Below are 27,153 nucleotides of genomic sequence, written 5' to 3'. Positions count from 1 at the left end.
GATAGTTTGAATCCCACCTAACCCATGGTCTAAACCTTTACCATGAAATGGGGATGATATTCGGCCATGGGTGTTGTCTTCTTGGTATTATTGATGTTTGATATTTGATGTTGTGGTGGTGAGGCATGAAGATGAGTTAAGTTTCGGCTAAGGTAGGTTTGTGTGGATGTCATTTGCATGCTAAGTGTCAAGCTTAGTAATGATATATGTGTATGGTGTCTTTGATGTTGTGAATGGAAGTAGAAGAAAAGTAAAAGAAATTTATGTAGAAATGTGATGTATGTGGATTCATAGGATGTTACAAATAGGTGTGAAGCTATGCTAGAAGAGAAAAGAAATTGACCAAGTGTTCATGGGAGGAAAACTAAGTGTTTGAAAGAATAAAAAAAATGATGCCATAATTGATAGTATGGGTATTCGCCATTTAATCAAGTGTGTAGGTGATGTTAGATCAATTTTAGCACATTCGGCTATAGATAGGCATGTTGATAATCTCATTTAGACAATTAGACATAAAAGGGTGGTAATGAGGTTGAAAATTGTTGAATGGCTAGTTGGGTAATGAATGAAGCATTCGACCATATGGGGTAAAAATGGGTCATATGCTTATGAGATAAAATTTTGTGAATTGATGTATTAATGATGATAGTTTAGTTGATGTCATGTGTATATGTATAAATATTTGGCAAGACGGTTAAACTAGTTAATTTATTGACTAAGCTCAAGAAGCTCGAGGTGGAGAAACAAGCAAAGGCAAAGGAAAGAACATCGAGTAGCCGAGTTGGAACCATTTTGCCCAACACAAGGTAAGTCATCAAGCACATATGTTTGATATTGCTTAAATGATTGTAAAATCTATGCAATTGTGTTTAATGGGATGCTATATATATATAAATGAAATTGTATGTGTATGGAGTGATGACAATTGTTAAATGTAAAAGAAATAGTGAAATGTGTAGAAAGTTTGCTTTCGGCACTAAGTGTCTTGGGCAATACGTGTGTACGGTGACGAGATTGGCACTAAGTGTGCGTGCTGGAAATATATGGCACTAAGTGTGCATGCTGGAAATATATGGCACTAAGTGTGCAAGCTGGAAAAAAATACGACCTTTGGGTGTGCGAGCTCAAGGTATGGCACTATGTGTGCGGGCTTAAATCGCGTGGCACTAAGTGTGCGAAATCGAGTATTAAGCACTGTGTGTGCATACTCTATATATATGGAGGGTGTGTCTCCATCGAATTGAGTATGGACAGCGGATCGGGTAAGTACCTTGAGCTCATGACGAATAGAAAATACGTTCATGCTCGGGGTTGAATTTGGTAAGCCTTAAATTTATGTGATGATTGGAATTGTATGATTGTGGTGGAAATGAGTTAGTGTGTGAAAATGCTTCAAATATCTTGTTGGGTAGAATATGAAATGTGGATGTATGACTTGGTATGAGATTGGACCGAAAGGTCCGAGGAATTATGGTATAGACTCGACATGGATGAGTACCTAGCCTCGTTTATTGTTCATGTTGTAGTAACTTTATCAGTGGATTGATGAATGCTTATGACTTACTGAGTTATAAACTCACTCGGTGTTTTCTTGTCACCCATTTTAGGTCTCTCGGACTCGTATTGTTTGCGTGATCGGAACCGTCGTTGAAGTCATCACACCGCTGAAATCTTTTGGTATTGTCTTCGTTGTTGAAGAACATTTGGCATGTATAGGCTATTATATTTTGTTGAACTGTGGGTTGTAAACTTTAAGCCATATGAAAATGGCCTATGCGGTCGTCGAGTGGGATGCTAGAACCTATAGCCACGAGTCTTAGAAACTTTAAATTTTGATAAGGTGGCCATAATTTGTGTCATGCATGATGGATGATTAAGGCCAAGGAAAGATTCATGAAATTGGCATAGTCTACTGCAGTAACTGTTGCAGACAGCAGCAGTGAGATGAGATTGAAAAATCACTAAAAATAGTATAAGTAGAATTAAATAGTGAGTAAATTATGAAATTGAACCTTGATGAATCTATTTTTATATGGACGAAACGAAACGACCATATGAGCAGTATACTGAGAAATATTAAAGTTCTCGTGAGACAGGGCCAGAACGGTTTCTGGGTCCCCTGTCGTGACTTTGAAAATTTACCATAAATTATCCAGAAACAATTAGAAGTCATGCCTTATATGAATAGATTCCCCTTTGAGTCTAGTTTCATTAGAAACAAACGGCATGAGCATTAGAGCTCTGTACGAGATGATATTCAAGTTGTAACGCGCAAAGGTCAGTGTAGTCGACCCCTGTAACATGGGTGACTTTAACTAATAAACTGTACCAATTGGCCTGACCAAAAATTCTAGAAATAAATCCATGGATGGATATATGAGTCTAAATTCAGGGAAAATTTACGGAATCAGTTTCCAAGTTTTGGAACTCGAGATATGATTTTTAAGGAGACAGTGACGCAGTTTTCCAGCCTGTCTGGAAATGCCAAATTGGTTGGTACCTTGAGAGGATTTGGCCCGTTAACCCCTCGTGTCCGACACCGGCGACGGTCACGAGTATGGGGTGTTACAGTTATGGAGTTGGATTTTTAAATGGTTAAGGATAAATGATGAATATGTGTAATTGTGTTATGCTTGATTTTGGCCTTGTAAATGAATGCCAAGATGGTTGGATAAATATTTGATTTTGGTATGTGCTTATATGTGGTTTAAAATTGATATAGGTGATGATTTTGGTTGAACATAGGTTAAGTATATTTGGGAAATTATGGTTGATGAATCATGGTATGTTTTGGCAAGGAATTGATGGAATGAAAATGTGCAAATGATGTCTTATTTTGTAATTGATATATGAATGGATTATGCATGGTATTAATTAGTTAATTGAGTACCAAGTTGAATTGATATAATATGTGTATGAAATGTATTGAAATGGTACCATTTTAATTGCTAGGTGTGCATGAGAAAAGGGTGGCAAGTTGGCTTTGCAATTACCCTATTTTTGTCCACACGGATGTGTGTCTCAACCGTGCGGTCATGTTACACGGCCGTGTGTCCTCTAGGGTAGTCCTTCAAATTAAGTTAGTATACCCTATAGGTTTGACATGGCCTAGACACACGAACGTGTCTACTGGCCGTGTGTGACACATGGGCTGGCACATGTGCGTATGGCCGGCTGTGTGACCCAAGTCAGTAACCCCTCCAGAATTTCCACGACCAAGGCACACGGGTGTGTCTATGGCCGTGAGGTACAAGTCAGTATAGGTGCCCTGTTTTCACACGGCCTGAGACACAGGCGTGTCTGGTGGCTGTGTGAGACACACAGACTGTTCACACGGGCGTGTGAAACTTGTATGCATGAAAATTTTCTAAGTTTCCTAAAGTTTTCAAATGTTACTGGTTTAGTCCTGAAACCTCTTCCAAGCATGATTTAAGGTCTCGTAGAGACTTATAAGGGACAATGTGATTACGTTTGATGGATGTTTATGTGTTAATGGATTTTCATATTAGAAATGTAAGATGTATGCTGTAATTGATCAGTAATGCCTCGTAACCCTATTCCGACAATGGATACAGGTTAGGGGTGTTACAATAATACTAACATATTGTAAACATTAAAATAATAATAAAATAAATATTCTCACATCAGTTTGCTATTTGTATTTACTCTTTGAGAGGGTTGAGGCTTAAGGTTTGGATAGAAACCTTAAGGGAGTAGCAATATTAAGATTTTGGGTAGAAATCTTAAGGGATATTGTAAGGTTAAATATTGTTCCCAAAGGTTATCAAATTTGTAAATTTGAGAAAATCCTTAGTTGTGGAAAGCTAAGGTAGTGGAGTAGACAATTAGGGTTGAACCACTATAAATTGAAGTGTTTATTATCTCTATCATTTTCTTAGCAACCACAAATTTTTAAGAAGTCAATTCACCCTATTATTGGTGATTTCGAGTTGAATTATCTAGCTTACAAACATGTATAGCTCATTTGAAGGATGGTTACATCAAAGGTGATAGAATGAAACATATTTCACCAAAATTATTCTTCACTCATGATCTTGAGAAGAAAGGTGATATAAAAGTTAAAAAAATTTGTTCTAGTGATTTAGATCTTTTTACCAAGGTATTGTCAACTTCAAAGTTTAAAAGACTCTACACAAGATTGGAATGCATCGACTCAAAGATGTAATGTGATTTGCCATTAGGGGGAGTAAAAAATACGTTGCACTCTTTTCATTTAACCAAGTTTTGTCCCATTAGGCTTTCCTAGTAAAGGTTTTTGACGAAGCAACTTGTAATAATAGATTATATACTCTTTTCTTTCATTAGGTTTTTATCCCATAGGGTTTTTCCTAATAAAGTTTTTTTTTACGAGACATTTTCATTGATTGACATCCAATAGGAGTGTTGTAAATCCATTGATAAATGGATGTACATAACCTCTTCAAATTTATCCTATTGTAACCCCTAAAGAATGAATATCCATAACCCCTAAATTTATTATCTTATAACCCTTAAATCATTTATAAGGTACCTTAATATTGGTCCTTAATGCTTTGGAACTTATAGTACTTGAAGTCCTATAAATAGAGGGCATGTACAAGCTTATTGTATACTAAGTGAAAGTTGAATCATCCTTTCATTTATTTATCTTTCTTTCTCTCTTAATGCTTGTATTCTTCGTTTGGTTCTATAATATAATCCTCATTCTCCTTTTTAGCACTCATCTTTTTTCTTTTTCTTTTTTTAAATTCTCTTATTCTTTCACACACTTTCTAGAATTCCTTCAAAAAAGGTGATAAATATTTTAATACTTCCAAGTGGGTCTCTCCAATTTGGTAATAGCTTTAATTTTCTTTTCAAGTTTTATTGATTAATTTCAAAAAATTTAGGATTATGACTTTTCTTGTGATAGTTTAGGATCTTTATGCAAGATTACTCATATTTTGATTGGGTAATTGTGTTTAGAGGTTAATTAATATAAATCCTTTAAGAAATTAGGATTGATTGTATTTATATAATCTTAAATTTCTTTAATATTGATTAGAAATGCAACAATCTTATTTAGAAATTGTTGTTGCTAGTGTGATTATTGTGAATCTTGAGTTTGAAATGATACCAAAAAACACTTAAAAGTGATTTTTATTTTTGTGAAAGAAAATTACTAGTTGTATGTTGGCTTCATGAAAGCTTTTGTATTTAAGGCTTAGATTTTTTTTGTTCTAAATGTTTAATAGAAATGAGAAAATATTTTAAAAGAAAATTTATTAGTGAAGTAGAGGAAGAAGAAAAAGAAAATAAAAGTGAATAACCAAAGTGTGATTCAAAACCAATTCAAAAAGAAAAAAAAAATATAAAAAGAGCCAATTTGAGTTTAGCCTCAAAAACTTTTTAGCCGATCCAAGATTGAGAACTAATATTACAAATTACCATTTAAATTTAAATGATAGATATAATATAAAAAGATTTATTTTTAGCAACATTGACAAAGATAAGATAATTAAGTATTCAACTGTTTCAACATATGAGAAAACATGATGCACAAATATAAAAAAGTACGTATTATTTAAATTTATTTAATGTATCTTTTAGTTATTATTTTAATAATTATTTTAATAATCTTATATTTAATCATATATATCGATTTATCAAAATTAATATTATGGAAAGAGAAAACCAAAAGCTTAAGCTAGCAATTAAGGAGAGAGTCCATTGGTGTGCATATGGTTAATCCAAAGGTTCTCCATTATTATTATTATATTGGTTATTAAAACTAATATAATGAGAACATCATTGATATTCGACATGACACTTGTTTAAAACCAATGCAGAAATTTGACAAATAAAAGGAAATTAAAATCCCAAAAGTAAAAGAGAAGGAAAGCTTGACCCACGACTCTTTTTTTTCTTTAATCTTGGAAACCACCTCAGCTTATGTATTAAGTTACAAGTGCCGTACAATAGAAAGCTAGTTTTCTACCGCGCATGAAATGAAATAAGCCAATAAAAGGCTGGTCCATCCACCACCATATCTTTAGCTGCATTTCGAGCTCCTTTTTTGGCTGTTGTCGTTGTTGCTTTGTCGGGTTTTAGCAGCCTTGTTCTTGTCCGTAACATGTCTTCTTCTGTAATATAATACGAAAGGATTAGTGTTGATCGTGAAAAGAATGAGAAAGAGTGCGGTGGCATTATTCCAATTTCCAATTGTCCACTAATGGTGGAGAAGATCTATGAAAGCATCCTTAAAAAGTGGTGGGTTTAGGTAACTCCCTTTTGTTAATTTAATCAATAATTGTTACTCCTTTCACCTCCATGAACCTTGTGGTGTTGGCGACTGTGATTGAACTAGTGGGGGCTTTAATTTCTTGTGTTAACATTTCAAGGTTTATTAACATGCTTTTTTTCCTTATCTATGGGCGAAAGCTGATTTGGCCTTTGTCCTAAATGCAGACATCTATCTTACTCAAATGCTATACCTATTCAACTATGACAATGACTCTTGGATTTATTAAATCAGTGGCAAATCCACCAACACTAATCAGTGGACAGCTACCACATTAAAAAATGTGAAAAAACGAACCCTCTAAAAGAGATGTCCATCCAATGGAATGCCATTTCTAGGCTGTGGGTGTGGCAACTCTCTTCCATTGGTTCTCATTAATCTCTAACCTTAGCTTAATATGGTACAATCTGAATATAAAATATGTAAATGTGATGGCCCAATATTAACAGTGATATTGTTCTATTACTTGAATTGAGTATTGGCCATTCTCAATTTTTGTTACTCTTTGATATCAAAAGACTACATTTTTTCAGTATCTCTAGAAATGAGCCAACCAAGGAAAAGGAGATGTTAATCATGGGCAGCATCAAATATTTGTTTTCTGAATTAAAAACATCTCTTTGACGATTGAAACAATAAATAATAAAACCAAATGCATCATTACTGTAAATCCAACATATGAGCCATTCTAAATTAAATGCCAAAAATCTCCCGGAAATGGGGGGGTTTCTTGCAATTGTAAATTCATTACTCTGATACCCTGTTCTCTTTCTCTATATATCTCTTCTATCTCTTTCTTTGCTTCAAATGTTATAGCTTTTGTTACTATTTACTCTCTACAAACTGTAGACTTCTTTGTTTTTCATTTTATTGACTTACCCTCTCTGATAAGTAAGCTTCTCTTCATTCTCTATATTTCTCTACGTCTAATGTATTGTTTCTGTTGTACTTTGTTTTGTTTTCATAATTTCCAGACACCCTTTTGGTTGTTTTCTGTTATATATATGTATATATTAGTTCATGAAAGGATGCTAATATAATCTGAATATGTCAGATGAGTATATCAGCTTGATCTGAAATAATTGTAAGCTTTATGTCCAACATGCTATGCTTTTGTAGGGTGTTTTCATGTAATCCTCTACCTGTTTTCTGATGAACAACATGGCTGAGGAGAGCTGCAGTGACCCCTCAGATTTAAGATCTCAGGATGTAGATTATTCATATGTTCCTGAGCTCAGTGATGAGCTAGAGAGCTTGATCTTGGCTCGATTTCCGAGGTCGGAGCATTGGAAACTTTACTTGCTAAACAAGCATTTCTCGGATCTTCTAAAGAGTGGCGAGTTGAACAAAATCAGGAAGGAAATTGGGTTCAAAGAATCATCCATATTCATGTCACCTAGTGGCCAAAACTGTTGGTGGGCATGTGATAGGCTGTTCAAGTCTTGCAGGAAGCTCCCAGAGTTACCATCATTGGATATATGCTTTATAAATGGAGATAAGGAATCAGTTTGTGCTGGGAGCCATTTAATTGTATCCGGCAGGGAAACATTTGGTTCTGTCGTGTGGAGATTTGAACTCGAAACAGGTAAATGGTTCAAGGGTCCTTCCATGATTGATCCTAGGTGCTTGTTTGCATCTGCAACCTGTGGCACCTTTGCTTTTGTGGCTGGTGGGATTGGGATGGATACTAGAGTCTCGAATTCGGCCGAGCAATATAACCCGGAGACGAAATCGTGGGAGTTGCTGCCTAGGATGCATCAGAAGAGGAAGCTTTGCTCAGGTTGTTTCATGGACAGCAAGTTTTATGTGATTGGTGGGAGAGATGAGCACAACAATCAGCTCACTTGTGGGGAGGCTTATGATAAGGACAATAACACATGGGAATGGATCCCAGATATGTTGAAAGATGATAGTACTGATAACCAACCAGCTGCAGCCGCTGCTGCGATGTCGCTGCAATCGCCACCGCTTGTTGCCGTAGTGAACAATGAGCTTTACTGTCTTGAAACATCATGCAATGAGGTGAGGGTGTACATGAAGAGCAGCAAGACATGGAAGAATTTGGGAAAAGTACCAGTTAGAGCTGATCTTCATGAAGGATGGGGTGTGGCATTCAAGTCTCTTGGCAATGAGCTGCTGGTGATCGGATTCTCGTCTTCCGTTTCAAGTGGCGGCAATGACAGTGGCATGACTATCTACACTTGCAGCCCGCGGCCGGAGTCGGATGACTTGAAATGGCGGCGCGTTGAGGGCTGCGAAGACCGCCTTAACTTCTTTCTTCTCAACTGTTCAGTCATGGTGGCTTGAATTTGTACTCGCACGTTACTGTTTAATAAGCTTTTCCACATATGGCACCCCAGTCTTTTCGACAGAAATTTTCGGAAAAGACATTAGTAAATCCGTCCCTAAACACGAAAATTTCCTCCAACATTAATCCATTGGAAATAATCTTGAATATTTCTCCATTTTTGTTTTACTTTTTCTCCCCCATCAAAAAAATCCTTTCATCAACATTTAAATTATCAATTATATTAAATTATAAAGATAAGAAAATACCATATGGCCATTTATTCTACTTGTTGATATAGGTAGATGACAGGTTGACACGGTTGTACCGATACTCATAAAAATTGTTTCTTGATTCATCACACATATTAGCTTCATATCAAAATACTTATACTAAGTTGTTGAGTTGTGGGAATTTTTTTAGGTGTGCCATGGCATCCTCATAAATTGTCTATAATTATTTAATGAATTAATCTAAAATCAATTTGAATGAATTTGTTCAGGTTCATTATAGACAATTTTAATAATTTTTTATATTTTTAAATATTTTTATAGCTATTTTATAAGGTTTAATGGCATCAAATTTTAAAAAATTAATAAAGTTTTTCAAACTTTTACACCTAATTGAATCTCTAAACTAACAAAATTGATTAAATAAACCCTTTGATTTACATTATTCAATAGTGATTAATAGCAGCGTGGACATAGTCGTTAATAAACGCCATATCAATACTGTTTGATGACATAACACTATCACATCATTTTCAATCACTGATATGGTAGTGCAATGTTATCCTCGATGGCAAAAAATAAAATATATTTAAAATAAGTACACAATAAATCTAGACATCCATTTGTCCTCTAAATTTTAAAATTATAAAAGATTTTATAAATTTTATAAAAATATTTTATAAAGTTTTATAATTTTAATAAATTATTTTTAGACATTATATAAAATTTACTGAATTTTTTTAATAATTCTAGAATGAATCTAGATAATCGATGATATGTGGCACTACTACATCAACATTTAGCATGATGTGGCACTACCACATTAACAAACAATGTATATGTGACATCTGTTAACGGCCACGTTAGTGTTGTTATTAAAAACTAACTGTCAACGTCAATCAAAGTGTTTATTTGACCAAATTTATCTGTTTAATAACTCAATTGGGAGCAAAAGTTCGGAGGATTTAATTTTTTTCAAAAAAATGAGCCCTTTATAATTATTTGAAAAATAATGTACAAATGAAGATGGATAAAATATTTATTTTTAGGAATTTAATTTTTTAAAATATGATCATGTTAGTGAGAAATATTTGTTATTATCTTGTTATTTTAACATATAAAGATAAAATTTTAGCAAAATCAATTTACTCTTTAATTTAACATATAAAAGTAATTTAAATTTATTAAATAAAAATATAATTCAACTTTTGCGTCCAAAAGATAAATTAAATGAAATCCTTCTGTGCGAGATAATGAATACTTGAATAGTATTTTCTTTTTCAATTTAGTAAAAGTGAAATTAAAAATTTACTGTAAGCTTTTTAAAAGAAATTATTTATTGAATATATATCATTAAAAATATAATCACTCTAGTAAATGGGAGCTTTTTATAAAAATAACCCTAAAAATAAATTAATTATCAAAATAACCTACCCTTTTAATTATGTACAAAAATAAGCTATTTTCTACAATAAAAAGTGGTGGAGCCATATGATATAATACCACCACTTTGCCAAATCATTAGGGGTATTAAAAATTATTTTTGGTGGAAGTAGTGTTGAATGGTGCCACTAGTATAAAATACTAGGGAAATATTAAAAAATCTAGAAAAACGGGAGACTTGAAAAAAATTTCTATTTTTGAGTGGAGCCATTCTAAATGGCGTCACCACTTTTCTGATTTGTCAGGTTCTTATATTTTTTTTTACTTTTTTACTTTTTTACTTTTTACTTTTTTCTTATATTTTGTCTCTTTCTTAGATTTTTTCTTTTTAAGTTTTATATTATTTTCTTAATTTATTTTGCTTATTTAATTTATATTATTAATTTTAAAAAATTTAATATATATTTAAAATGTTTTATAATATTTTAAAATTTTAATTATTATTTTAAAAATATTTTTAACTTTATATATATATTTGTGAAATTAATTTTTATAAATTTTAAAATGTATTTTTCAAATTAGTTTTCAAATTATTAGTTTTATAATATTTGAAATGTATGTTTAATATTTTATTAATTTTACATATAATTTTAAATATTATTTTTAAATTCTATATTTAAATTTTAAAGTTTAAATTAAAAAAAAATATATATATATATATATATATATATATTTACTATAACTAGTCACATCATGTCAGTGATGTGACTATTAATAAATTTAAATATAAATATAAATTTTAAAAATATATATTAAATATTATTTTATAAATATTAAATATTTTTTTATTTTTGACACTTTTATTGTTTTGTTTTTTCTTTTATGTTTAATATTATTATTAACTTTAAAAATTTGAAATATTTTATTAATATATATATATATTTGTAAATTTTAGATATGTATTTTGAGATTATTTTTTAAATTTTAAATACAATTTTAAATAAATTTAAAAATTATAATTTTTAATAATATAAGAAATCATAATATTTTAAATATTTTTAAAATTTTGTCTTTTCCTTTTTTTTACTTTTTGAAATTTTATGTTTTTTCTTATTTTATTTTGTTTATTTATTTTATTATTAATTTTAAAATTTTGTAATGTATATTTAAAATGTTTTGTAATATATTTTTACAATTTTAAATATTTTTTAATTTTTTAACATTAGATATATGTATTTAAATTTTAAAGTTTAAATTAAAATATATATATTTATTATAACTTGTCACATCATGTCAATGATGTGACTATTAATAAATTTAAATATAAATATAAATTTAAAAATATATATTAAATATTTTTTATTATTTTGTTTTTAAAAAAATTGTTATATATATGGGTGGGGCTTGGTCCCCTTGTATAGACGAAGAAGTTGAGTGAGGGAAAAAAAAGGTACGTTTGTAAAAATTTTATTTTTTGTTTTTATATTTTATAGTTAATGTAATATAATAAATAATTGTATTGTATGCTTATTTTTTATATTATACTGATTTGAAGATGTCTTCTGGAGCAAATACGGATCACACTTCATCAATGATCGACGAAACAGTAAAATTTATTATAAATTAAAAAAATTCGGTTTAGTTTCCTAATTTTTTTTGCTAATCGCTACTCTGTTGAACATGTTTTGACTGTTTTAAAATACTTATCTCTAATTAGTTGTTATTTAGCTTCATTGAACATTTTAGATTATTAATTTGATTATACTTTGTAATACTTTATTTTTGTTATAATTGATTTAGATATACATTATTTGTAATTGTATTTGTATACTTTAAAAAAAGTTAGTAGCACTCACCTCCAAACATCTAATTTAATCACACAAATTATAATAGAATAGATATATTATAAAAATAAATTACGATATTTTCATTTTCTTTAAATAACTACCCTTAAAATTGACTTACTTAAAACTTTACTCTATTTTTACTAATTTCATACTTAATTTATTAGGCGGTGTGTAGGGATTAATACATAAAACTATTACTTGACGAGCTCGATTTATGAAAAAATTCTTTTAATTTTAATATATATATATAATAAAACAATAATAATAAAAGTGAATATATTTGATTATTTACTAGTTAATTTATAAATAACTAGAAAACATAAGTATTTGTTTAAAAATACTTTATGTTTTTAAATTTTATCATATAAAAAATATTAGTATTCCTTGAAAAACAATTTTTAGCTATTACTCACTTTAAAATTTGAATAAGATATCATAAAATTTTAAAATTAGAAATATATACGTATTGTAGCCATTGGTGTCAAATTGAACTTGTTTGAACCAATCATCTTCTCTAGGGTTGCTTTCTGGTTTGGACTTATTTTTCACACTGGTGGAGTTTGAGTTGCTGCTCAATGAATATCTCTTTTCTTGTAATTTTACTAGTCCCCAGTTCATATTCCTGTAATTTCTCCCATTCTTTTATTATTAATATATTTATTTTAATTAATTTAATGTTTAACTATGGTTAGGATATAATAATCACATTTGATTTCTACGTGTTATTATTAATATTTTATGACAAATTTTCATTCTATTATTAATATATTATTACTTATTTAATTTAACTTAAATAAAAAAATACTTAGAATGGTTACGTTGGTATAATATAAGTGTGATATTTTTGTTTTCTCAACCTTTCAATTTTACTCTTGAATATATATTTTTTATGTTTAAATTATATAGATAATTGATTTATCATATTTTTATAAAAAATTTACCATACAGGATGGTTATCGGGTTTTGAGGTTGCGGTGTCATTTTCCCAAGTATGAGCCGGACAAGCGGATCATGTCATACTTACGTTTGGCCGATTTTAGGGACGTCGCATTGATCCATAGGTTTGACTTGAGGCCAAACTTACTATCCGCCTTGGTTGAGCGGTGGTGTACGGAGACCCACACCTTTATGATGCCGTGCCGGGAGTGCACTATCACATTAGAAGACGTCGCTATGCAACTTGGGTTACGAGTTGACGGTGCTGTGGTCACGGGTCGAAGCAAAGTGTTAGAACCTTCGTAGTATGCCACAGATCGCTTGGACGGTCCCCGTGATGGGGAGCAATTTCTAAGCTTGACATTAGCATGGTTGAGAGCAAATTTTAAGCGATTATCGAAACTCGCCATTGGCGAGGAGGTGATGTATCTTTGCTCGAGCCTATATTATGCAGCTGATTGGGGAGGTACTTCTGCCGAACAACACGTCTAATAGAGTCAACTTAAAGTACTTGCCTCTATTGGAGATTTTTCTTGTGCCGGTAGTTACAGTTGGGGATCTGCAGTGTTGGCTGCATTATACTATGAGCTCTGTCGTGCAACAACACATAGGGCTAGTAATATGGTTGGTTGTCTGGGTCTACTACAGTCTTAAGCTCTATACAGGATGCTGTTTCTAGCGGCTGTTAGGCACCAATTATATTCGTGGCCACTTATAAATAGGTAAAAACAAAATTATACTTAACATTTAACGACTCATAAGTGTGGATAATATTTTTCAAAGTTTAACTGCCAACATGTTTGTTTCGATTTCAAATTGGCAACGTATCCGGGAATTGGTGCGAGCCAGACATTAATTATTTACCGTCAAATGATAGAGGCGTATGCCGGAGAGAAAGTAATATATATTAATATAGTTTAAGTAACGTTTATTTAACTTATCCACTTACAATATGTGATGTGAATTGACTCATTATGTTATATTGTGCAGTTCTTGTGGATGCCGTATTCTGCAGTAAACATTGCAACCCTTATTCCTCAGAGGGTTCACGCTGAAGCTCGTATGTGGAGCATTAACACGCCGGTGCTCAACTTCTCAACCGTTGAGTGGTACAACGGTGATCGAGTTATGTGACAATTTGGGCGTAAATAATTTGTGCCGGTCGAGACACAACAGTTGGCTGATGTCCACGGTAAAACCATGCAGGGGAGACATACATTAGATTAGAGCGTGGAATATTAATGTTATGTAGCACTATGGAATACTCGGTACGACAGGCGGCCTGAGATGCACTCCTGAATGTTTGACTTCAGTCCCTCGACTGAATATATACAGTGGTATATGAATCGATGGCGAGTTTATTTATATGGTGGACAACTTATGATAGTACCAGGTCATGGCTACAGACGTGGAAATCAACCTATGGTGGAGGTAGAGGATCAACATATGGCGAAGCCCGACTCGGAGGACCAAGTTTTAAACACATCAGAGCAATGGGTTGACACTTTTTGTGATAAGTCCCAGAGCAGTTCATATAACCTGGACATAGGTGGTGCGAGTTCATATCACCCGGACATGGGTGGTTTGAGTTCATATCACTCGGATATAGGCGGTTCGAGTCCATTTGACCTAGAGTAACCACCGACATCAGTTGATATGTTTGGTAATAACATGTACTCCACCCTGCCTTAGGCCACGATCGACCCAGTTGTCAATCCTTCAGATGTGTACAATACACCTCAACGTCCACCCCGTCAACGAAGGCCTGTAAACCGTTATACCCCGAATGATGATACCACTCTTAGTTCTTTCCAATTTTAAGTTATGTAAATTTCAAGTATTATGTGATGTTTGTTGTATTGGTTTAAGGTTTCACAACTTATATATTAGTGTTTTTTTATTTAATTTATTATAAAATCTTTTAAAGTATTAAAAGTTGCAACTATTAATTTTAAATATAATTTTAACACTAAATAATACAAACTTTATTTCTAAAAGATCATAATATAGACATACCTCAGTTACAACATTTAATTTCTTTCAGACCGTGAAGATTGGCCAGTGTAGACGTTTCCATGGGGACATTTGCTCCTATTATGGCCAACTGTTCTACATATGGTGCAACGCTTTGGATCGACTTGTTCTCTTACATCCATGTCGTTTCGAATCTTTGTTATTGTCGGTCTACCTTTGACTCTCCTACGTAGTGACCGATCAGGCAACATCTCGAATGCAGGCGATTGCACTTCCCATGTCGATATATCCCTTAATACAGGGAAGTCGTTACCCTAAATACGCAATGTACGTTCAAGTTTGTATACATCATCGATATATTGTTCGACATTCAAACTATAGGTAGCACAAGCTGCAACCACATGCGCATACGAGTACCGTAGTGCTTGGAACATCCCGCACTCACACCGCTTGTTTCGGAGATCAACTCCATAGGACCGTGGCGGGATCCCTGACCGACGACTGATATACTCTGTCACTCGAAAAGTTTCCAAATTTTGAGAATATAGTTCTACATTCATCAACCTAGCCCTTTGAGTGTTATCTTTCATGGCATCTCTGATTTTTTCGATGTACAAGTGTCCTGCCTCTAACTGTTTTGCTTGTTTCAACCCCATTTTTGGCATTAAGATTGCTAACCTGTAAAATATAGCTGAAAAAACAGCTGAAATTGGCAAGTGACGCGTACGCCTTAAGACGGAGTTAACGGCCTCAACAAGGTTAGTTGTCATATGGCCATAACGGTACCCCTCGTCAAAACATTGAGCCCATTGTCACGGCTCCATGCTACTCAACCACTGTGTAAGAGAAGGTTTGCAGCCCGCCATATCAGTCTCTAACCTCGCCAACTTATGTCTAAATCGGTGTGGTTCCAGCTCGTACCCTATGTATATATTCCGATAAAATACGTTAAAATTAGGAAATGGACTAGAAATAATTACAAATACAAATTTAAATACGATATTTTTACCCATGTTGACAATTCGTTTGCGCCAGTCTTTGTTCTTATACTCATTGTGGAAGTTCACAGCGATGTGACGAATACAATAGACAGACCTCCACAGAACCTTCGATTGCCGAATTGCAGTAACAAGACCCTTTGATCTGTCAGATATAATGCAAATGTTGTCTTGCCTGACAACATGTCTCCGTAAGTTTCAAATGAAATATGCCCATGATTCAGAGTTCTCCGACTCTACGATGGCAAAAGCGATTGGTAGTACATTTCCATGACCGTCTTGTGCAACTGCAATCAGAAGTATCTGCGTGTATTTTCCATAAAGCCATGTTCGATCAACTTGCACTACCGGTTTGTAGTGGGAGAAGGCCCTAACACATGGACCGAAAGTCCAGAATAGTCGACGAAACACTCTTTTTCCCAGTTCCAATTCTCCATTAGGGCCTCTATAAGGTAACATTTGCAAGTCCACGACAGTTCCTGGGACATACTCTACCTTTGCTGAAATCCAACTCTGAAGTTCATTGTATGACTCATCCCAATCGCCGTACAATTGTTGCATGGCCATTTGTTTCGCCCACCACGCTTTCCTGTATGACACTCTGTACTGAAATCGAGTTTGCATGTCTGCAATCAATGTCGACACAGGAATGATTCGGCTATCTTTCACCAGTGGCATGATGCAGTTGCAAATACTTTTGGCATCCAATTTTCGGTGGTCTTGAGACATGCGTGCGACAGTACATGTATGACGCCCTTCTAATTTTCGTATTTGCCACTGTTGAGTCCACTGTATAAATGCAGCATGAACTCGCCAACCACACCCAACGTCGGCTCTCCAACATTCCCCAACGTATAATGTCGGTGTAGATTTGGAAACCTTGTAATCAATCGACAACTTCATGCTGTATTGTTTGATGGCAAATACACAATCTGCCTTGTTCTCGAACTATTGCCCAACGAACAACTCGTCGAACTGTGAATTTGATGCCAACCTATGAGCAGGTACTATATCAGCGTACTCAAGGAACTCGGATGCATCCGCTGCATCTGGATCTACGTTCAACATGTTGCCCCCAAGTTCATTTCGTAAAATAATACCATGACTCGGGTTACAGAATGAAGGGCCGTGAACATCTTCAACCTCCTCCGGGCCTTCATCATCGATATCGTCCGGAACCTCATCAACATCGGGGTCACTAAAATCTTCAACGTTTTGATTAGAATCTTCACCATTATTGGTTATTTCTCTGACATTTGTCTCAGTGCTTATTATCACCTCTGGATGTATTTGTAGACGGGGACCGAGGGTTGGGTTGTTGTACGAACTCCCACCATAATTAGGAATTTTGGGTATCTGCGACATTCCACCGCATTCTAATTGGCCTGTCCATCCAACATTAAGATCAAAATCAAATTTGCGATGTTGATTTATTGGGCTAACATTCTCAACAGGCTCTAAGTCTGCTAACTCAGCAAATAATTCAACTGGTTGGGGGTTCACACTCCCAGTGGACCACCATATTTCCATCATAGTGCCCATGTCATCATTATCTAACAGTTGCATCGCACAAAATTTGAACGGATCTGTAGAGATTGGAAACTTGTAAAATAATTTGGATATCGCCCTTCCACAACGGATAGCTATTTTCGCACTGATCTACCTTTTTATTTCTACTAGCTTCACATTTTTTTTGAATCGCAAACCTACTCTTTGCCGGCCTTGAAATACACAGCCAATATCACCTTCTACAATTTCACCATAAAAAACAACATATACCAAAAACACCTCATTATTAATTTTTAACAAATTTTTTGAACTTTTCCACTTGACACAACAACTACACCACTCTCTATATAAAAGAGAACCAAGAGGTGGAGCCATAAAGAATGGCTCCACCAAAATACTGTGATTTTTTAGAGTATAGGGGGCCCCGTAGCAATTTTGCCATTTTCTGGTGGAGCCAAATAATTTGGCGCCACCAGTTTTCAAGTTTGACAGCCAACTTATTTGTTTCAGCCTTTTTTTTTATTTATAAAGTTTTGACTTTCTTTTTTCTTTTTTAAGTCCTTATTTATTTTATTTATTTCAAAAAATTTGAAATGTATTTTTTAAAATGTTTTATAATATATATATTTTATAAATATTAAAATATATTTTCAAATTATTTTTAAATATTAAATATATTTTAATATTATAAAACATTTAAAATGATTTAAAATATTTTTAATATTTTAAATGATTTTAAATATTTTTAAATTTTACATAGAATTTTGAAATTTATAATTTTTATTTATTTTAAAAATATTTAACATTTTTAAATTTTTATACAAATTTTATTTAAAAATTTAAATGTTTAAATGTTTTATGTTATTAAAAATAAAAACAAATAATAAATTTGAAAGATCATATCTTTAAATTATTTTAATATTTTATATTATTAAAATATGGTTAATATTTAAAAAATAATATTTATAATTTTCAAAAATTAATTTGAGAAATATACATTTAAAATTTAAAAAAATCTAAAACTGATATTTAAAATTTTAACAAATATATATTATAGAACATTTCAAATATACATTACAAACTTTTAAAAATTAATAATAACAAATAAAAAATTAAATAAACTAAAATAAAATAACAGAAAAATTATAAAATCTTAATTTAAAAATTCTATGTAAAATTAATAATATATTAAACATACATTTCAAATATTATAAAATTAATAAACAAAATACAATAAGAAAATAATGTAAAACTTAAAAAAAATTAAAGAAAAAGACAAAATCTATGAAAAATTAATCTAAAATTTAATTTGAAATGTATAATAAAAATAAATAAAATAGATAAAAATAAAATAAGAAAAAATTAGACTTCAAAAACTAAAAAAAAGAAAAATAATTATTTTTTAAAATTTTAAAAATTAATTTGAAAATTACATTTTAAAATTTATAAATAATTAATTTCACAAATATATATATAAAGTTAAATTTTTTTAAAAATAATAATTAAAAATTTAAAAAAATATTATAAAACATTTTAAATATATATTACAAATTTTTAAAATTAATAATATAAATTAAATAAGTAAAATAAATTAAGTAAATAATATAAAACTTAAAAAAGAAAAAATTTAAGAAAGAGACAAAATATAAGAAATAAATAAAAAGTTAAAAAAGTAAAAAAAGTAAAAAAAAGTAAAAAAAATAAGAACTTGACAAATCAGAAAAGTGGTGGCGTCATTTAGAATGGCTCTATCTAATAAGTCTCCCGTTTTTCTAAATTTTTTAGTATTTTATATTGGTGGCGTCATTCAACATGATTCTACTAAAAAATAAATTTTTAACACCCCTAACTAACGTAATAAAGTAGTGGCGCCATATCATATGGCTCTACTACATTTTATTGTAGAAAATAAATTATTTTTGTACATAATTAAAAAGAATAATTATTTTAATAATTAATTTATTTTTAAGGTTACTTTTATAAAAAAAGCCAGTAAATGGGATTGTGTGGGGTGACCCGAATCGGTCATTAACCGACTCATAAGAGTAGACAAAAGCTCCGTAGGTTGTTGCTAACAGCTGCTCTTTAATTGCTGGCAAATTCACTCTTTCGTAAGACATTTTTTTAAATAATAAATTTATTCTTTCCATGAATCTTACATTGTAATTCAAATTCTACGTTTCTTGCATTTTCTATCTCTATTCCCTTCACTTCGTCATTGTTGCATATTTAGAAGCTTTTGCTTTTGTGGGGTTAAGTTCTTATTTAGCGTCTTTGAGGTTTAGTTATCCTTTAGGGTTCAACCTATAAAGGTTTGATTTTTTACCGGAAATTTTGCTTTTTTGGGTTGTTATGTGTTTGCTGAGATAGCTTGGGTGGGTTTACTTTGTTCTGAATGTTATAGATTTTGGTGGCTGTTTGATATTTTCTCTGTCTGGAAACTGTGCATTCTCACGGTTGGTTTTCAAGCTCAGTATCAGGCCCTTGCCCAAGTGAGGGTAGCTCATCCCCAACTCCAAGCACGCTTACAAGCTCAAGGGTTGTCCCTTAACCAAGCTTTGAATTCTGGTATTGGGAGTTTAGGCTCGTCTTCGCTCTCCATGTCTACCCTGGCCGTGCAAGTGCGAAGAGGATCCTTCAAAACCCCCGTGTGTCCTCCTGATGTGCCTAAGCCAAACACAATGCCCCCTTTGAGAACAATGGAATTTACACCTCTGCACATAGAAAGAAGCAGAAGCTTTGTGAGAAATAATGACGGGAAAGAGTGGCAGCCATTCTTCCAAAATCTGCCTTGTATACCCAACTTCTGGAGTTCTAGGAACGGGTTGATTTTGAGTTAGCTCGTAAAAGAAGTTGATATTCAGGAAGCACTGGAGTTCTAGGAACGAGTTGATTTTGAGTTAGCTCGTAAAAGAAGTTGATATTCAGGAAGCACTTACTAACCCACCTTCTGTTTGAAAAACTCTTCGAATATATGTTTTCAACACATATGCTAGTCACATTAGGATAGTTCCAAAGAAGCCTAATTCAGAGGTCCCTACATAGACCCTTAAGATAATTGAGAGGTTCTTGGAAGATGGGGTAGATCCAGATCAGCCCGGGTTTGTTCTAAAATCAAACCCCTTGTACCCTAAGTTCTTATCTTTCTTCAAGAGAGTAACAAATTCCTTGGATCAGGGACTATATTTGAATAATTATATCATTAAATGGGAGCATGTACGACCACCTGCACCTCATGAAGGTTTTGAACTGAAGAGAAAAGCAGATAAGGAGTTCACTGTATATATACGGTCGGAAACAAATTATGTACAGCAGAAGTTCAGGCTTTCTTCAGCTTTAATTTGAAGTCCTTGGTCTTGAAGTTGATACGTGCCCCAGAACTTTTGCTGCAATTTGGCATTATGTGAAGGCTAGAAAACTTCAGAACCCAAATGATCCATCTTTCTTTAATGGTGATGAACAACTCCAGAAAGTTTTTGGGGAAAAAAGGTTAAATTTTACCGTGGTTTCGCAGAATATATCACAACATTTGTCTCCACCACAGATACATTTGAACACAAAATCAATCTTTCCTAGAATAGTCCTGCAGGAACTGCATGCTATGATGTGTTAGTTGATGCCATGATTTGTCTTCTCTGTTGGCAAATGTAGAGAAGTGCAAAGAGATTGATGCTTGTCATGAAGCAATATGTGCTAGTGTAAGGAAAATCCATTAGCACCATAAAAGGTGTGTGTTCTTTCTAGGCTTCAATCAATCACCAGTGGAATTTGTTAATGCTTTAATCGAGCCTCAGAGCATGGATCTAAAATTGGTAGCTCGAGAAGCTAGTCAAAGTGCTGAAAAACTGCAAATCAGAATTCTTCAACCAACCATGGTAAGCTCTTTTTTTCTGTTTTATTACAATTCTTGTTGAGTTTTGAATCATTTTCCTCAAGTTCGAAACCCGAGCCTGTCACTTTGGATGTGCAGTTATTGCTGCTAATAGCATATTGAATTGTGATTGATTTGGTAGAAACCCGTCTTTGATTGGCCCTTCAACATTATTGCTATTTAATATGCGTGCCTTGTCAAAACTATTTATTGAATCTTCCCTCTGATATCTGAATTCTAAGTAATACCATTTCTCAAGCTTTTTTATGCTTTTACTAGAAACCACATGTGAATCAGCAGACCCGGATCTTGTTTAAGCTTTGAGATTGAATCTTCTTAAAGATTTTTTGATTGATATGTGACCACCTTTCCAATATTTGACATTAACTTTCCTGCGGTAGTTGGAGTCCACTCTTTCATGTGTATAATGCATGCTTGGATTATACACACTTGGCTTCCCTAAATAAATTTCTTATAGAAAACCTAATGTTTATGAAAAGGGTGAAAACATAATCAAGTTCTATTTTGGTCAGTATAAATTTTTAACAGGGTCAAGGATGCTGTTATCTAAACTGCAGGCCAGCTGCTAGAAGTGATGCACCAGGAAGCACATGAATTATCATTCTGAAAGCATTGATAGGCCTCACTTACTTCATTGATTTGAATCATTTACCTACTGTAGAGTGTAGACCTTTCCCTTAATTGAAGTAGAATGTATAACAGGAAGCAGCCTTTATAGGCATAATAACCATACTCTGATAACAAAAAATGGAAATTAGCAAGGTGGTTTATTATTTTGTTCAATCCATTATTAGCAACACAAAGTAGCTTGTTTATTGCATTGTCTCCTAGCAGATTTCTTGGTTTATATCTATCATGGAAATGTCGTGTTATGAGTGTAGTTGTTTTGTAACTTGGTGAAGCATCAAGGAGAAGACTTGCCAGGACTCAGCTTATCTAATTCTAGCCAATTGTGACACAGAATTTTTTTCCGAGTTTAAATGGTGATGAAGAAGCAAGAGCCGTGATAGTAGGTAGTATACTGGAGAATGGACTTTTGAAGCCTTCAGAAGAGGTCATTGATGCCACTTGTAAGTCAACAGAAGGATAGCTTCTGTCTTATTCTTGTTTTATCTTAGCTATTCTTCAAAATTTATCTTTTCCAGTATCTTTCCTTTGCAGGCTACACTGGATCAGATATGGAAAACTTGGTGAAGGATGCATCTATGGGCCTCTTAGGAAGGGTCTGAGACAAGGCATAGAAATTATAAGGATGAAGAAAAGGATATCCAGCCAGTAATACTTCAGGTAATGACATGCAAATCTGCAGTAAATTGCACCCATGTCCACACGGTGAACTCTTTTTAGCATGATCACTTGAAGCCATCTTGTTTTCGTGTAGGATGCATTAAGAGGCCAGACCATCGGTTTCTCTGTAAGAATTGGCATGTATGAAGAATGGAACAATGTAGAAGCTTATCTATCATTAGAAAGACCGATAATTGGTACTCGATGAAGATTGGAAAAATTTAGAAACTTTTCTATGTTTTTAGAAGGACTGAAAATAAGAAAATAAGAAATTGTTCTTTCTTTCAAGTGGTGGAAAACAGCCACAGTTGTAAGCACTAATCAGCATGTTGTACTGGAGGTGTCCATGGGGACCCGACCAAAAAGAAAGAAAAGCATCTTGTACCAGTTACATTCATCTTTCTTTAACCTCTATCAAAAGAAAGAAACTTCTTTGATGTCTATTTTGTGTTATTAATCTTTGTTTTTCTTGTTTATTTCTTTGTCCCCGAGCAAGATGAGAAAGAACAAAAACAAAATTCCTCATTCTAGTTAAGTGTCAAGTTCTGGGTCTCTATCTAACACGTATGCCATTTGAGCTAAAGCTTCTATTATAATCGTAAAGATTGCTTTGAATATTGAAACAGGATACTGAAGAGAATAGTCTATCTTTGAATATCATAGGTTGCTTTGAATTTTAAAACAGGATGCTTTCATTATACATGCTGTAGGAAATTAATATTATTTTGAATATTTAATACTGTTCCCACTTTAAAAAATCAATACATGTGACATAATCCTTCCAAACATGCATGCATGTGCATTTCTGACCTTGTATTAGAGGTGATTAACTAAGCTCATGCTCTTACAATCACAAATTTGTTGCTTGAAGGACAACTACATGATTTTGAATCAACGATCTAGATTGATGCCAATAATTATGAACGATCTGATAAAGATTTGTACAAGTATGTGATTGTTTTAGCTAATATTTTTCCTCCTAACTATAATACAGATGAGACATGATGGCATATTGCCATCTTACATTGCTCTTACAAATCTGTTTTTTTTTTTTTTAAAATTTCAGAAACATTGACTCTCACTAAAAAATGTATTTTTTAAAGTCTTATATTGAATGATCTCGTTTCTTGATCAAAACCTTTAGTCCACCGGCCATGTGAGCCGTCAAGAGTGGCACAAAAATAGGCTTTTCTGATCTGATTGGTTTGATTTCAAACTGTCTCAGTATGGAAGCCACCACATATTTCATCTGAATGAAGGCCATATCTCTTCCAAGACAAATTCTTGGTCCTGCCTGAAAAACTGGAAACTTGTATGGACTTACCTTCTTTAGTGATCCTCCCTGGTGACTTGGTTCAATAAACCACCGGCTCGGTCTGAACTCGATGCAGTCCTTTCCCCACAACGCTTCCATCCTCCCCATTCCATAGGGAAAATAGGTTACCCTATCCCCCGCCTGGACTAAAGTACCATCGGGTAACATATCATCCACCATGGCATGCTTTGAGTCCCAAGCTACCGGCGGGTAGAGCCTCATGGACTCACAAAGAGAAGCTTTCAACAATTTCAATCCCTCCAATGATTCATAATCCGACAATATTTTATCATTTTTCTGTATCTCTTTCAGCAGTTCTTGCTCTATAACTGGATGGCATGAAAGCAACCAGAAGAGCCATGTCATTGCTGCTGAAGTTGTATCCCTTCCTGCCATGATGAAGTTTATGATCATATCTCTTATCACTTCCTCATCGCAACCAGCCAATATCAACCTCGATAGGAGATCTTCACCGCAATTCTCTTGGCTTTCATCCATCTTTTTCTTCCTGTTACGAATGATTTCCTCAACATATGCATGAACATCTTCAACAGCATCCCTGAGCTTTTTCTCCGATCCAACTCCGAGCCATTTCTTGACCTTCCAAACCAATAACAAAGGAGCGGCTCCACGTTTGGCGCATATCTCCGATGCCATGTCGAAAGCTTTGTTGGGAGGCGAAACAAGCTGAGAAGGGTCTAAAACACAGTGATCCACCCCTAATGAGACCTTGCAGATCATATTGAACGAAAGTCGTCTCAGCAAGTCCTGTAAGTCTACCACTGCTGATGCCGCAGCCAATGATTCTAACGAAGGTAAAAATCGATTCTCTACCTCTTCTTCCAATGTGCTCATCACGAATTCTCTCAAAGAATTGGTGCTGAAAGCTTGGCTTGCTAACTTGCGTTGAATGCGCCAAAGCTCCCCATCCACATTGAATATCCCATAGCCAAGAAAGTCACCCAGAATTTCAGTGAAAGGCTTGCCTTTAGGGAAGTTATTGAAATTGGTTTTCAGCATGTACTCAACGTTCTCCGAGTTTGCGGTCACAACAGTCCTTCGAGCACCAAGCCGGTTAATCACAATTGTATTGGTGTCCGACTCCGCGATGAGCTCTGTATACCAATCTATCAAACGAGTGCGGTTTTTGTAGAAAGAAATCATGCAGCCGATTATACGATAAGTTGGGGGGCCATGTCCTGCTAATTCTGAAACTCTGCAGACTTTACATAAGATTGCATGCAACAAAGAGAAAAACACTGATATCAACACAAACTCCAAGGGCACAAGCTTAAAGAAAGACATGAAAATTCCCATATTAGCATAAAAATGGCAGAATTTGATGCTTCTGCAACTTCAACATCAAGGGGGGCTTGCAAAACTAGCTTCCTAGATGGTTGTACGAGAATATATATATATATATATATATATATATTCAGCTACTCGTTTCATTATTTTTAAAACATTATGTTTTTTTCTTGCTATAGTCATTAGTACTTTTATCAAAATAATGAATAGGTATAGTTGACCCACTACCAAGGTGGATTAAGAGAGAAAAATAATATTTCTATAAAATATTTTAAAAAAGGTAGAGATTTATTATGATATTGTGCTCTACCTGAGGTTCACCAACAATAAATCAATGAAATTTGAATCAACTTTTAATGTTGGCTTTATTTTCAAAACTTACTTTGTTAATCTTCAATGTGTTGGATATGGTAAATTTAAAGGTTTTGAAATAAGATATAGATGAGTGTGTTTTCTTTGCCAGGTTTTTCTACAAGCTTGTAATTATTTCATTGTTTACTCTATTTCTCTTCTTTTTCAAGAAGATTCTTTCACAAAGTGATTAAAGAATAGGGCAGTTAATCTTTGTCCAAAGTATAGAACTATCAAAAGTCATTCTTTATATAAAGATTAATGCAAAACTTTGTCAGGATTCAATTGGCTTTTAGCATAAAACTTATTCATCCTCTTCCAAATATTTTACTCGAGTTTCCCATGGTAGTCAAATTGTGACTACCATGCATGTTTTATTATTTGATGCTTTTTATAAACCCTCTTTCAGCTGCTTTATTTTGCTGGTATCAATTATATAAATATGGTGGATGAGTGACAAAGGACTCATGCTCAAATCTTCCATTAACACCAGTCCTGGATTCAAATGAATTTGGAAACGTGTAATTCATTGTATTAATGTTTGAAAGCTGGAAAAAACAAAAACACCTTGTCTTCATGTCTGTTATGTTAGCAGACACGTTTGGACCTGACTTGACTAAATCCATGGAAATTGATGTCTGAACTTCATTGAAAGGTATTGTATCCAAACCAAACCCTCGTGCCTTTAAGATGTTGCAGTGAAGAAGATAAACATAACTATGACATTGTTTGTTTTATATTATATATATGATCGAAATGAAACAATAAAAGATGACTACCATCATTACTAACCACAAAACATGCCCTGCACTACTACCCACGGCTGCCGATCCGTAATGATTTGCCCTCATTTCTCCTATCATATTCTTTTATCTATCTGATATATATGTTATTGCATTGAAGCAGACACGAGTTAACTACAAAGTCGTATTAACTATGCATGCTCTCGACCACACACTGCCAATCTTTTCTTTTATTTTCTTATTTTCTAGTAAGTAATCTCTTTGTTTTCGCTGTAGCCGACCATAAAATGGCACCCCATGTAAGGAAACGTGACTGAATGTACTAAAGAATCATTAAATCAATGGCTCACTGCACCATTCCAATATATAATAGTGGACTGGATGTGGTTTCTGATGGAATGTGAATGATTGAAATGCTAGTGATTAATATATATATATATATATATTGTTAGCCTATGAATGAGACAAACAATGGGATGGTATTTAACAAATCACCGAAGTTTTTGTTTCCCATGTCTATATGTTAAAAGTTTTTCCTTGCCTGCCAAAAACAAATAAAAAAAAGTGGAAAAGTTTTTTTGTAGTTGAATGGAAGATTCAAAGGGTTAGCATTATTAATTGGTTCGTAGTGCAAATCCAAGTGTTTGTTTTTTATGGCACGTGGTATGTTAGGACAGAAGCAAATCATCGGGGAAAAAGACAAGTTGAAATAGTTTTTGCGTATTCATCAATTCATTAAATAAATTCTAATTTTACATTTAAAAATATATATTTAAGGATTTAGAAAAAATTATGAATAATTTTAATTATTGT

General features: G+C 33.3%; 2 protein-coding genes and 1 pseudogene across 2 annotated transcripts; 2 read left to right on the top strand and 1 right to left on the bottom strand.

The window, feature by feature from the left end:
• Positions 1 to 6,730: 6,730 nt before the first annotated feature.
• Positions 6,731 to 8,737, top strand: LOC108459691 (F-box/kelch-repeat protein At3g27150-like). Its single transcript, XM_017759092.2, has 2 exons — positions 6,731 to 7,171; positions 7,400 to 8,737. Exon 2 carries the CDS (start codon positions 7,433 to 7,435, stop codon positions 8,585 to 8,587), a length of 1,155 nt encoding a protein of 384 aa, XP_017614581.1. The 5' UTR covers positions 6,731 to 7,171; positions 7,400 to 7,432; the 3' UTR covers positions 8,588 to 8,737.
• An 11,458-nt stretch (positions 8,738 to 20,195) lies between these two features.
• LOC108458380 (SWI/SNF complex component SNF12 homolog) lies at positions 20,196 to 23,099 on the top strand (annotated as a pseudogene).
• Positions 23,100 to 23,337: 238 nt separating this feature from the next.
• LOC108459965 (cytochrome P450 94B3-like) lies at positions 23,338 to 25,335 on the bottom strand. Its single transcript, XM_017759360.2, has one exon. The coding sequence runs from the start codon at positions 25,253 to 25,255 to the stop codon at positions 23,729 to 23,731; it is 1,527 nt and encodes a 508-aa protein (XP_017614849.1). The 5' UTR covers positions 25,256 to 25,335; the 3' UTR covers positions 23,338 to 23,728.
• Positions 25,336 to 27,153: the final 1,818 nt, after the last annotated feature.

The sequence above is a fragment of the Gossypium arboreum genome, chromosome 4 (assembly GCF_025698485.1).
Source record: "Gossypium arboreum isolate Shixiya-1 chromosome 4, ASM2569848v2, whole genome shotgun sequence".
In the NCBI taxonomy this organism is placed as follows: Eukaryota; Viridiplantae; Streptophyta; class Magnoliopsida; order Malvales; family Malvaceae; genus Gossypium; species Gossypium arboreum.
Note: the sequence above shows the minus strand (reverse complement) of the source record. Positions and strands in the feature narration are given on the sequence as shown.

What these genes read in the sequence shown, in the direction of transcription:
- LOC108459691 (XM_017759092.2), top strand. Translation starts at nt 7,433, where the DNA reads ATGAACAACATGGCTGAGGAGAGCTGCAGTGACCCCTCAGATTTAAGA.
- LOC108459965 (XM_017759360.2), bottom strand. Translation starts at nt 25,255, where the DNA reads ATGGGAATTTTCATGTCTTTCTTTAAGCTTGTGCCCTTGGAGTTTGTG.